We start from the raw sequence: 13,558 nt of genomic DNA on the forward strand, positions 1-13,558 counted from the left end.
GGATCAGCCACCCCTTGGGGTGATTGGCTAGAATCCTAAAACATCCATTGTCAAAACATTTTTCTACTGTACCATAAACAAGACTTTTCAAGGCTGCAGGTGTTTGGTTGTTTACAGAACTCTGCTACCTCTTCTGTGAGAGAGAAAAGTCTCTCATGGACTTAGAAAATAGCAAGAAAATCCTTGCTAGCAGCATTTTTGTATCCACACATAGGGAAAGTAAAGCCACTCAAAATATCATCCCAAGCTCTGAAATTTATCTTCCAAATAATTGCATCTCCTGCAGCTTAGTTAGGAGACATTATGACAAAGATTTAAATTAGATGGAGGGCCACTTACAAGTATTGTAGATTGCTTTTCCTCTGTATGTTAGAATGTCATCTTATGAGGGTGCGCAGTATGCCCCACAAAGAAATGAGAAAATACGAGGAGAAAGATCAGCATAGTTCATGTAACAAGTGTGTGTACAATTTAGAAGTTACACAATATTACAAATATGTGCATAAATAAAAGTGCAGGAAGTGCAATAGATGACATATAAAAAGTGGAGTTTTTACTGAATTAGTTACTTTAATCTCTGTCTTTTGCTATTCTTGGCATTGTGAAAGAGTTTTGACATAAAGCATTGAAGCTTAGCATGAAAAGTAACCAAAATGAATTTCAATTACAACCAACTACTTGAGTATATTTGAAAAAGAAATACATTCTATTGTACTGAGAGATTCTCTGAGAGATTTGAGTAGTTTTTCTCTCAGTGTTGAGTAACTACATTTTATCGCATTCTTTAGATCAAATATAAATGCCTAAAAACTGTACATTAAACAAGCACAGTGAATATGTAAGGCAGGGTCTTTGCTGATGAAAGGATATGCCAGCAGCCCTTCAGGTCAGTTAGGATCTAATTTCATTGGATTTCACTGGAAAACAGTTTTTTCAATGTGAAGGAATTACAATGAGACAGAAAATACAGAGTAGAATGGTAAAGCACTGCTTCTGAGAGGTAGAGAGAGCTCAGATAACAAAAGACATACAATTTTAAAAAAATCTTCTGATAAAACAACCAGTAAAAGGGTGATAGCAGTTAGAAGTGATTACATGGCAGCTTGAAAGCTCACAGTTCAAAGGATTTCAATTTTTTGGGAATTAATTTATATGCATAAAACTGCCAGTTTCTCCATTAGCAGAGTGCCGAGCAAGGTAGAAGTCTTTAGAAGCATTTGCATGTGTTAATTTTAATAATTCTGAGGTCAGAGAAACCTGAAAACCTACACAAGAAATGTCAAGGTTTGTGGGAACAGACATGTAAAATTTCTTTATTCATATTTGTGATGTAAGAAAAAAGCAGGATAACTTCTTGGTAGTCTTAGGGCCTGGTTCAGGACTCTTGGATGTCTGTGAGAGGTTTTTTTCTGACTTCATACAAAAATGTATGAGAGGTATAACAACAAAACTGTGCTCCCTCTGCCATGTGTGGATTATTTGATACTCATATCAATACAAAAATTGGAAGTGAAGCTGCATCTCTGGCTTAAGGTCCCCAAAGTGTACTCTGAAATGAGTACTCTGAAATGAGTACACTGAAATGAGTGAAATGGTCATCTTTGATCTGAAAGAACATAGGTTGGTTTGTTTATTCTGTGTGCAAGAAATTCTTCCAGATTTTTATTTTTTTGTGTCAGTCAGCTGCATTGGATCTTATATAAGATCATGGATTAATGCCATCTCAGACTTCTAACAATATTGAATTTATTCAACCCATGTGGAAAATCAAATATCATTTGGTTATTTGAGCTTGGAAAAATTAAAAGCTTCAGTAAACCTAAAAAAATCTCATTAATTCCTAAAAATAATGCTACAATTTCTTATGACCTAATAGTCATAACAGACTTAATAGTTTTTCACTGGCTTTTTAGGTATTTACTCAGCTGCTGTTTTTCTCAGTCAGTGAGGCAAAAATTTTACTTTTCTAGTGAGAATTTTCCAAATTTTAAAGATTTTCATGGAAATTTTGATAGAATAAAAACACGAGGTTTTAATTCAATAACAATAATGAGGAATAAAACACACAAGCGAGTGAATAAACTATCAATATGAATATATAAACTTCTAAGACCTAGAGTTTCGAAACTGTGTTTTGGAACATTGAAAACAATGAAAATACATTTATAAAACCTGCAGAATATATATAAATAAACAAAATTTTGCATAATACAAAATGATAGTAAAGTCATAGTAAAGTCAATTTTTACAGGCAGGGAATAAGTCCAGGACCATTTGAGTCTTATGTTGAAAAATAGTATTGTGGAAATAATTCTGTATTATCACAATGATAAAATTTAACAGTGATATTTATCTTATTTGGTGTTGCATGTAATTTTAATGCTAAGTTAAGTGTGAGACTCTTACTGCATTCTGTTTTCTTTTTTTTCCTTTTCAGAAAAGCTCACTTTTCGGGACATAGTATCTCCACAAGAGTTCAGGCAGGGAGAAGATGCAGAAGTTGTTTGCCGTGTTACGAGTTCACCTGCTCCCATTGTCAGCTGGTTGTATCGGAATGAGGAAGTCACAACTATTGCTGACAGTTAGTATTTTGGTAACTCTTTAAGTTATACATTCCAATTAATACTAAAACATCATTGTAAAAGAAGACTAATCACATTTTAGTGGGGGATTTTGATTAGCCCATCAGCTTAAATGTAATTGAACCAGGTTCTGTGTTCTGTAGAGAATCCGTATACAGTGTCTTTTCTTGCAATTGGGAATTTTGTCTAGGCATAGCATGAGTGTCCAAATGCCCAGAAGATTGATGGCAGCTCCCTCACAGGAATTCTTCCGGGCGTGCCTTGTCTGTAGGAGTTGAACACGTTTAAAACACACAGAGATGAACTTCACTGCACACCAAGCTGTGATACTGACCTTACACAGCATTGACTTTGAGATACTTGCCCAGTTGCTCAGAGAATTCCAGGTGGGGAGGCATTTTGCATTATTGTGAGAGTTTGCTTGTATGAGGGTAAGTTACCCTGTGAGTTACAGGTAACTGGGGTATAAGTAATCTGCTCAGGCCAGACTGATAAAGCCTGGGTTAAGATAAACCTCACCTTTCCCATATGCAAGTTCTAAGTCTCTGGAGAGGCAACTAATTAGGCAAATAGAATTTCTTTGACTTACCCCTGCAAAAACTTTAAATTGTTTTTTTCAGTGCTGTCTCAATAGTCATCTTTGCCAAAACATGACTTTGCACATTTTCTGGAAATGGAACTAGCATTGTTAATTAACCAGCTTTTCTAACTTCCCATCAGTTTTACCTCTGCATGTAATGAAACTCAGGGAAGCGCATGCACTTAAAATTCTTCTTTCAAAATTAATTGTAATTTTTATTTCAAAATGAAAATGAAAAGCTGCTTGGGTGTTTTATGAAGTCAAATAAGCAAATGTGGAACAGTTAGGGGATAAAAAAAGCTTGGTTGATATTTCTGGACTCAGTCTTAGGTTCCTCTTCATTGTGAAAAAAAGTTTTGATTAAACTTCTTTCTTATTTAGCATATCCTATTTCTTCTGTCATCTAGACATGGAGACTAAAAGGAAACAGCAAACTTCAACCCTTAGAAAAAAACAGTTGAAATATATATATATATAATTAAAGAGTGAATGTAGGTGAGACACAGAACATTTTCAAAAGTAAGAATGCTGAAAATAAAACAAGAATTGGCAGTCTGGGAAGAAGTCTTTCAAGGATGTTAGTCAGAGCTTGAAAAAGTAGAACTGCTTCAAATATCTCAAATATTTTATTGCCATTTTGGTTTTCCAATCAATCTGTAGGATTAGTAAAGCAGATGAAGCAACATTTCCTTTCTTCAAAATCATGCACTTTGAAAACTGAGGTTTTAAAATTTTAATGCTTAAACTTGTCTTTTTTAACCATTTTCTTTCACAGTGCTAAAAGGCACAATGATAGAAACCAGTTTTAATTAAAGTAGTAGAATACTTCCCTTACGTTCTGATCTAGAATAGTATTCAAACACAATTCCAGTCATGCTTGGGAAGAAGCAGTTTTAAATCACATAAAAATAGGACACTGTAAGCTTTGTGGGTTTTGTTTATATCTGTATGGGTTTATAATACAGGTGAAAACCAGCATGCCCACTGTCTTACAGCTAAGAAATTTTCTCCATGCCTTGTGAAATAAAAATGACTCTGTTTTATATTATAATTTCAGTTTCAAAACCTACTGTGGATGATCAAATTCTCTCTTCTGAAAGATGATTTAAGGCACACTTTTAATGAGCCAGACTAACCCTCTAGATCATATTGGGCAGGCTGTGGCAATCCAGTCCTGCTGCTTCCTTGGTGTAGCATAGTCTCTGAAAGTTCTTTTCCACTGAAAGTCAGTAGCTTGTAAAGTTCTAATTCCAGTTCTGGAGGCGCGGTGACATTGCCCTGCAGAGCCCATGTAGACCATTTAAATACATTTGTTTTAACCAACATGCAAATGTGATTGCTTGCTTTAAGATGGTTAACATGCTGTGTTTATTTTGTGTTCAGAAGATATTACAGTCCATCTTGGAAAGAATGACAAGTTTGTTTGTATGAGGAACGGGTTTAATAAAGATCTTGGTCTTCAACTTTTTCCAAAAGTTTTGATATTTTATTCAACAGTTCTTTAGTCATGTCTTACTGGTAGAATGTACAGCATTTTGTTGGACACTGTGGCTCATAGCCTGGGACATACACAGCAAAATTTTCAAATCATGAGCCAGAAATACCTCTAGATTGGATTGAGTGGCACTGAAAAGACATAGGCAACCCTTCTTGTCAGCCATACCACTTAACATGGGATATGACTGAAGGGGAAGGTCATGTGACTGACTGTTCTAAATCAGGCATTTGAAGTTGAGAGGGTTGAGTCCAGACAATGCAGTGATGAGCTGGAGGAGTGTAATGCCCAGTTACTGTTCAGATTCACCAACTTGAATCTGTTTAGTAAAGGGCACAATTTTTATCAAGATATCCATGGCACAGTGAATTTCTTGTATACTCATGGGAATGTCTACTTCTGTATCCATATTTCTTCAATGAAAGTTGAAAAGTTATCCAGCCAGTGTTTAGTTTTCCTTTTCCTGATACTAAGTGGACCCTCTTCTTTTCAGTGTTTTATAGAAATGGAGATCATCTCCAGCCCTCTCATGCATCTCACACATTACATGTTTATGTTAAAAAAAAACAAGCAAAAAACCAGATTTACCGATGTTTAAAGGCTTAAGGAGGGGCTCGATCTCAGCTTTTCAAAACATTTGGAGGCACAGTTCTGTGGGAATTGTGTAGGAGCAGGACAGGAAAAGATGTTCTATTTTGTATGTGGTAGAGTATTAAATGGCATTAATATTCAAGTATGACTTTAACAAACCAGACATAATTAGTGTAAATGTGTTGAGGATGTTATTGTCCTGTAAACTTCTATCAGGTGAGGCATAATTTTCTCTTTTATTCATTTCTCTCTTCATTTTATGGTAGAATTATTGCGACTGAAAGAGAAGTCACTTGGTTGCTAGTTAAAACTGAAAGCTCCTAAATCTCATCACCCTCCAGTATTGAAAGGTGCAAACAGAACGAGAACAACAGCTGAGTAACAAGGGTTCAGGTTCTGCAAAACCCACTTCAATTCAGTGAATTGCAGGAAGTCATTCTCCCCAGAAGAGTCCATTAATATTGGCGATTTTTGTTGGATTGACCTTGGTGAGCTTCCAGGCACCCAGCCAGCCACTCTCTCACTTATCCTCCTCAAGAGGTTGACCTTGGCTGGATAGCAGCTGCCACCAAAACTGTTCTATCACCTCTTCTGCAATTGGACAGGGGAGGAAAAATATAATGAAAGGCTCATAAATAGAGATAAGGACAGGGAGAAATCACTTGCCAGTTGTCATCATGGGCAAAACAGACTCGACTTGGGGAAAATGTAACTACCAATATAATCAGGGTAGGATAGTGAGAAATAAAAGTCTTAAAAATGCACCTTTCCCCCATACCTCCTTTCTTCTCGGGCTTAACATGACTCCAAACATTGTCTCTGCTGCTCCTTCCTCCTCAGAGGAGGACTCCTCACACTCTTTCTCTGCTCCAGTGGGGAGACCTGCATGAACTTCAACAATCCTTCCAACAGACTGCAGTTCTTCAAGAGCCACTCTAGCATGGGCTCCCCAGGGGCATCCCAGTCCGGCCAGGAAACTTGCTTTAGCATGGGTTCTTCCCTCCATGTGTTCACAAGTCCTGACAGGAGCTTGCTCCAGCACGGGTTTCCCACAGGGCCACAGCCTCCTTCAGGCATCCACCTGGTCCGACCAGGTCATCCAGGGGCTACAGGTGGACCTCTGCTTCCCTGTGGACCTCCATGGGCTGCAGGGGCACAGCTGCCTTGCTGTGATTTGCACCATGGGCTGCCAGGGAATCTATGTTCTGACACCTCTTCCTCCCTCTTCACTGCCCTGGGTGTCTGCAGGGCAATTCTGCTCATGTCTTCTCACTCCTCCCCTGGCTGCAGTTGCTGTTGCACAGTAACTTTTCCCTTTGTTTAATCTGTTATCCCAGAGGTGCTACCACTGTTGCTGATGGTCTTAGCCAGTGGCAGGTCCTTCTTAGAGCCTGCTGGCAATGGCTCTCTAGGACATGGGTGAAACTTCTAGAAACTTCTCAAAGAAGCCTCTTCTGCATCACCCCAGTACCAAAATATTGCCAAAAAAACTAAATACAACAAAATAGTGGGAGAAAATGAGACAAAAAGTGTGTTGGGATTAAGACAGGGAGAATGCTCATCAGCATTAGCAAAATGGATTTGATGGAGGGGAAAATTAATTGAATTTATTGCAAGTCAAATAGTGTTGGATGGTGAAACACAAAAACAGAATTAAAGCAAAATCTCCCCTCTCCTTTTTTCCAGACTCTACTCTTTCATTGCTCACTCTTCTACCTCACCCACCGCAAGGGGTGAAGGGAGATTGGGGAATGGCCTGTGGTCAGTCTGTAACAGTTCCACTGTGGATCCTTTCTGTGGGTTGCAGTTGTTCAGGATAAATTTGCTGCAGCATGGAGTCTTCCATGGGTTATAAAGGGGGTATCTCCTCCCACATGCTCTTTCATGAGGCCAACACATCAACATGTAAACCTAATACACTAGTTCAGTGAAAAAGGAGAGGAAAAATTAAGTTCAGGTCCAGTTTACTTCTGCAGATTATAATTTTGCTGCTGCATGTGCAGGAAAGTGTGTGCATGGCTTTTAGAGCCTGATTTTGCAGTGCCCTTCAGCACCTCAAAATGTCTATTGAATTTCAGTTTATGCTGGCCTGAGGAAGATAGAGTGGTTTGGGGTTGATTTTGGGTGATGTCTTTGTACCCATTTCTGTGAAGTGTTAGAGGGTAGTGAAATACTTCGTTGACTAAGAGTGAATGAGGAAAGGAAGAGGAGGATGGAAGGAGGGCAAGCAAGCTTAAACATTGGGCTGTAGAATGGGCACAAAGGCAGCTGATTAGTCCAGACAGAGAGGGAAACAGCATTTTGTTGCTTATTTTATAATAAATTGCTCAATTTAATTTTTGAGGGTTTTTTTTTTTCATTTAATCTTTTTGTTATTCTGTGAAAATGCCTGTGAGTATTCCAATCATTTTGCAATAAATTGTAATTTAACTTACAGTTGATTGCTCCTTGGAGTAAGTAGCAAATTATGAGTGGAATACCAGGATTGAATTTTAGGAAATTCAATGCATTTTGAAATGAGGAAACCCCAAATTTTTCAGCTAACATTTTACTTTTAAATGTACAAATGTCTTGTCATTGAGCCCTCAGATTGTACAGAGAAAAAAAATAAATATTACTCATCTAAGTTAGTGTTCCTCATGTTGTCTTGATTTACTTGATTTTTGCCACTCAATTTCTTATTTTCATTTCTAGATCGATTTGCAGTATTAGCCAACAATAACCTCCAAATTCTTAACATCAATAAAAGTGATGAAGGAGTATACAGATGTGAAGGAAGAGTGGAAGCAAGAGGAGAAATTGACTTTCGGGACATAATTGTTATTGTGAATGGTAAGGAGTAAAGTTGGTGAATTGACTTCTTGCTTTATTTGATTATTATGGCCAATTTTAACATATTCTAAAAATCCCTTATTAAACTGGTTAGTATAATTGTGTTGTCTGTTTAGTATTGGTTTCCTATAAATGTAATTACTTAATATTAAAAAAAACCCTACTATACTGTGTAAATAGAATTCATTACATTTCATAATATCAGTAAATATAAATATGTAAAGCATGGATAATTGTTATTAATCATTTACAGAACAAGAATTATTTCAAGACTTGAACTTCAGATTATAGTAGTTCAGTTCACTCCATTTTTCAGTTTTGTCATTTACTCTTAAAAAAACGCACTTTATTTTTTCATAATTATTCACCTTCACTGTGTTAATGTACCTTATGAGCTGTCCCAAAAGTCACAGATACATTTTATTAACAGTCTTAGTTACAGATTTTTTCAAATTTTATTTCTGTCGAATAAAATATGAGGAGTTACCTGAAAATTTGCATTATACATTTTATTAGTTTATAATAAACCTCTAAGAAGGAAAATTAATGAATTGAGACAAGATGGAGTATTTAACTCAACCTCTCTTAAACTCAGCATTGACCTGTTGAAAGATAACAATCTCTTCATACATTGCCTGGAAAGGACACAGTTCATAAAGGGCACTTTTTATCTCTGCAGTCTGTTTAATGTCAGCTTTTCAGTGAAATTCTGCCACAGTGCATCTTAGGTTTGGAGCTTTAAATGCTCTGCCCTTGACTGGTCCTTCTCAGCAAACCCTGGTTTACATAAGTCATTATGTAAGGTGAATCCACAGTTAGTTCCAGCAGAAAGAGCAGATTCTGGCACAGTTATTTCTTAGTCCACGTTGTCAAGCAGCAATGTCTGAAGCAGAATTCTCTAGATTGTTGTAGGTGGTACATTCTGGTGCTGCATTACCATGACTCCTTTTTATGTACAATTCCAACAGTGCATCTGGTAGTATTTAAAAAGCCAAATGATTTTTTCTTCTGCTGCTATTTATGTATAGGGATATGAATCCACCTTCTAATTACCTTTCACTTCTATTTGGTATTTATATGCAGTTGAGCCAAGAGAGTCTGTATTTAACCTAAAACATTAGGTTGCAAACCATGGTCTGACTTCACATCATTTATTCATGAATTATAAAAACAAATTTGGTTCTTCATACATTTATTATGACTCTAGGCAAGAATGTTAACACTCATCTCTAAACTTCAGTCTTGGGAGGAGAAGGAGCTGCCAAATAAGTGATTATGACATTGTTGGTCATGTAGAGTGACATCAATTAAGAGCTATTTCCTGTTTTATTTATAGTAATACATAGGTTTGCCTACATAAAGTTGAATGGATAAAACTTGGTCCAAAATAGCTTTTAGAGTAATATTAAATTCAGAAAAAAAGAAAAATTGTAGTGTTTTTTAGTGAAAAGGAAAGCCTATAAATGAATTGGATTCAAAAAAGGAAAGGAAAAAAACAAAAAAATAAAGAAAAGGAGGATGAGTCTATAGACCACCAAAAGCTACATGGCTATATTTCCACTGCATCTCCTTTTCCAAAAGAGAAATAAGAAATAATACTTACTTTGGAGGATAATCTAAGCTTGCTATAAAAAGAAAATGTTATCATGAAAGTATTTGTATGTAAAAGTTATTCGAATTCAGAGCTTCACTGTTTATTTACTCATCTTGTAACAGTGACTGTAGAATCTACAGAAATATGCAAGATCTGTACAAACACATAACAGGAATCACAGAATAAGGTGAATTGGAAGGGACCCACAAGGATCATCGAGTCCAACATGAAAAAGCTGTCCTGATTTCAACTAAACCAGGATAGAAGTATGTAAGGTCTCCAAAGCAGGCTAAACAGTAACAAAAGAACTTAGGGATCCTTTATGAAAGCTGGCACAGCATGTTAATTACAGTAGGTTTTGGTTTATTTTTTTTTTTTTAATTAAAGTTTGTATATGAAGAGATTGCAGATTTACTCAAAAATAATTAAAATAAATCATGGAACAAACTTTGTTATCAGGGTAGTTTCTAATGTATGGAAATCTTTGGGAGGTTCTAATGGGTAATAAATTGACAGCTGGATTATCTCTTAGAAATCTAATGTTTATGTTTCTTTTCTACCTGCAACACTGAAATTTTGATAGCATTTATTTTCTACTCATATTTACAGTGAGGTCTAAATGTTAGGCTTTTCTTTGGTTACAAATGGTTGACATAGAAGAGAAGGAAAGAATTCAAGTCCTCCTGTAAACAAAATTCCATTTTTTACATGTTCTTTTGTCTCTCTTTATTTTTCCCTACTCTTGTTTATTAATTATTTTTCCCTAATTTACTACTTAGATTTATTTCTTTACTATCTGGGAAGTTCCACAAATGAAATAGTCATCCAGAGCTCACTGAAATTAATCAAAGAGAATTGTTTACACTTATATGTGACTAAATTTTGCCACTCTGCTTTAAGTATGGAATGTGGGAGACTTGCCAGTGTATCTTCATTTCTCTTTTCCTCTTGTAGGTTCACACTTTAGCTTCAACCTACATACGTACAAGAATAAAAACAGGTCTATTCCTTGAAATAATGATGAGAAAAATAAAATTTGACTTTTGAAAACAGAAAATAATATTTCATTTCATTGTCATTGCAGTATTTCTTGGAAGATTGAAGCACTTTAGTGCGCTGAACCAGGTCACAGTCCTGTAGTTCTTAGTGGTGAACAGTGAAGAGCCTGCTACTTCTAGTAAAGAATTACCTCTTCGTGTTCCCAACTATAATTTGAGGTCTAGACATTAGAATGCACTGCGAAATAGCCAAAATGCGTTAAAGGCTTTCTAAGTAGCATTTTGGGGTTTTTTTGTTGGAGATTGATAGATTGCTGTTGCAGAGCAGAAGGGTTTTGTATGCTGAGTAATGGCCCATGCAATTTCAGATAGGAAATAAGTGATCTGTGAAACAGTATAAAACACACCATTAAAAAGTGTGAAAAGTACATAACAACACAGATTTACTTATCATTGATGATTCTGATACATGATTTTATATTAATTTGATATATTTAATATTCAGAAGTGTAAAGGCTTCTGAAATATTTTGTGCAAAGGCATAAAAGTTTATTTTCAAGAGTGGGTGAGAAAAATTTGGTGGAGTGCAATGGAAAACTAAAAGCAAGTTCATTTGGGTTGCCTGTTTCATCTTTTCTCTAGTGAAGAGTAAAGCTAAAAAGGATAACTGAGTCACTGTCATTTCACAGGATGTTCTTGCTAGCTGACCTCTATTTTGTGAAGCTCTTATCTTTTCCCTTTCGTCTCACTCTCTGTGGCATTCCTTCTTTTCTACCTATCAACTTCTGTCCAATCTGCTTGGATTGTTTTTATTTGTATATTTCATAGCATCATAGAGTAGTTTGGATTGGAGGCACCTTAAAGATCATCTAGTTTCAAACCCCTGCCATGGGCAGGGACACCTTCTACAAGACCCAGTTGCTCAGATCTCTATCCAGTCTGGCCTTTAACACTTCCTATTTGCTTGTTAGTTAATGGAAGCAGACATGTAAACAGATATGTTAACTATCAGCCTGTGAGTTGTTCTGTCTCAAATATTATTGCTATTTTTTCTGTCGGGTAGAGGTTCTTTGCAAGCTGTTATGATTTTAGTAATAACTTCATCCCATTAAGAATTAATGAATTAAAGAATTAAGAAAACATTTGTCACTATTAGAACAACATTAAATTCTTGGATATACAAATAGATTGCATCCATTTGCCCTTTGGAAGCTAGTGATATTCCTGCCCAGGAAGTATGCAGGAGTTCAGTAAAAAGAATTAAATATACATAATCAAGACTCCTGCATACTGATCCTTCTTTTAAAAACATTGTCTAATATCAGTACGTAGTTTTATGTCTTATGTGTATATTGTCTTACATGTTAGTTATAACTTCAGTCATCGTAGAATGTTCTGTAAGAAAATTGAAGAACTGCTGAAAAAGACTTTCAAAAATTTATTCTTTAAAAAAAAAAGTCATAGCTGTCCTGATGATACTAAGTCTTTTATTTAAGAAAAGAAATACTAGTAACAATGATTCACATTGTAACATGATCCCTAATTGTAACCCTAAATTCTCAAATTAGCAAAGGATCCTGGCCTGCATTTTAAACTTCTCCAGAAACACCAAAAATACTTTCTTTTTCATTCATTTGGCATAATGTTTTATTTTTCAGTTCCCCCTGTAATCATTCTGCTACAGAAATCCTTCAATGCCACTGCAGATAGAGGAGAGGCCATAACTTTGTTCTGCAGAGCCACTGGATCACCTCCACCAGAGATCAGTTGGTACAGGTAAGTTCAGTTAGGGTCTACACATCAGGGCACATTGTTTTAATGTGTCCCGATTTTCTGTCACAGTCCATTAAGCTGTGCAACCTTAATTTCTCTACTGAATTTTAAGAGAAATTTTTGTCCATTTCTATTCTAACTGCTAAGGCTGGATTGAGCATTAATAAGTGAATGGACTCACACAAATTCCATTGCACTCAGGTTGCCAGCAAGTGAGATAAATGTAAAAAGTAAAAAAAATACCATATTGTCATGATTTCTTCATATGTGAGTGGAAAAGGAACAAGTCCATATCTCAAAAACAAGAACAGCCTAACAACAACTTTTGCACATAAATGCCTCAGATAATAAGTATCCAATACAGGTCAGCAGTACTAATAAAAGAAAGATAACACTTTCCACATCTGTAAAAATAGATTCTAACTTTAACTCTCTATTTCAATGCGATTCAGAAAGAGGTATGAATTTAGACACTTGTAGGACCCAGGGATGTTTCATTGAATAAGTTTTAGTGTAGCTTAATGTCATTTTAAAAGTATAAAATACTTTGGAAAAGGAATTGCTTTCAAATCTCATGTGTGTTTTTTTCATTATATCAATGACATGAGCATAGTACAGCTGTGTCGTTTGGGAACACTTACCATATAACATTTGTAAAAATTTAAATATCTATATACTCTGTGTTCTTTCAATTTCAACAAAGATATGCATCAGCCCTGGGATATCAAGTATCTCAATACCGCATACCAGTTCACATTTCTATTTTAGACCTGAATAATTTGCATCTACTTATGTTATTTCAAGTGAATTAAAAGGTCATTTCATTTTCGAAATGAGCATAGAAGCGATTTTCATGAATTCTTTATCTCCTTTGGAACCTTTGAACAATGTTAGATTAAGGTTCTCTTCCTTTGGCTGATACCTTCATCTTCTTATGCCATAGGTCAATTGTGAAGTTGAATTTTTCTCTTATGTGATTTGAATCCCAGGAGATGTAAATAAATAGAATGCAAAGTTAATTACTTAATGTGGCTTAGAATTCAAAATTTAGTGAAGATGAGGAAAAAAACCCCAAAATATGTATAGCCCAAATTAAAAGAACCTATTTAAATT

General features: G+C 35.7%; 1 protein-coding gene across 3 annotated transcripts in view; it reads left to right on the forward strand.

The window, feature by feature from the left end:
- The window catches only part of NCAM2 (neural cell adhesion molecule 2), a gene marked incomplete at both ends in the record, with an annotated part of 277,979 nt that overhangs the window by 147,411 nt on the left and 117,010 nt on the right, over positions 1–13,558 (forward strand). For 2 of the 3 annotated variants that reach the window (XM_082278750.1, XM_082278751.1), the window contains 3 exons: positions 2,438–2,581; positions 7,943–8,080; positions 12,331–12,448. In XM_082278750.1, the coding sequence (XP_082134876.1) occupies positions 2,438–2,581; positions 7,943–8,080; positions 12,331–12,448 (400 nt within the window). The remainder of the gene's footprint in view (positions 1–2,437; positions 2,582–7,942; positions 8,081–12,330; positions 12,449–13,558) is intronic. The other variant, XM_082278752.1, reaches the window with a different exon arrangement.

Source organism: Coloeus monedula (assembly GCF_965178545.1).
Source record: "Coloeus monedula genome assembly, chromosome: 3".
In the NCBI taxonomy this organism is placed as follows: Eukaryota; Metazoa; Chordata; class Aves; order Passeriformes; family Corvidae; genus Coloeus; species Coloeus monedula.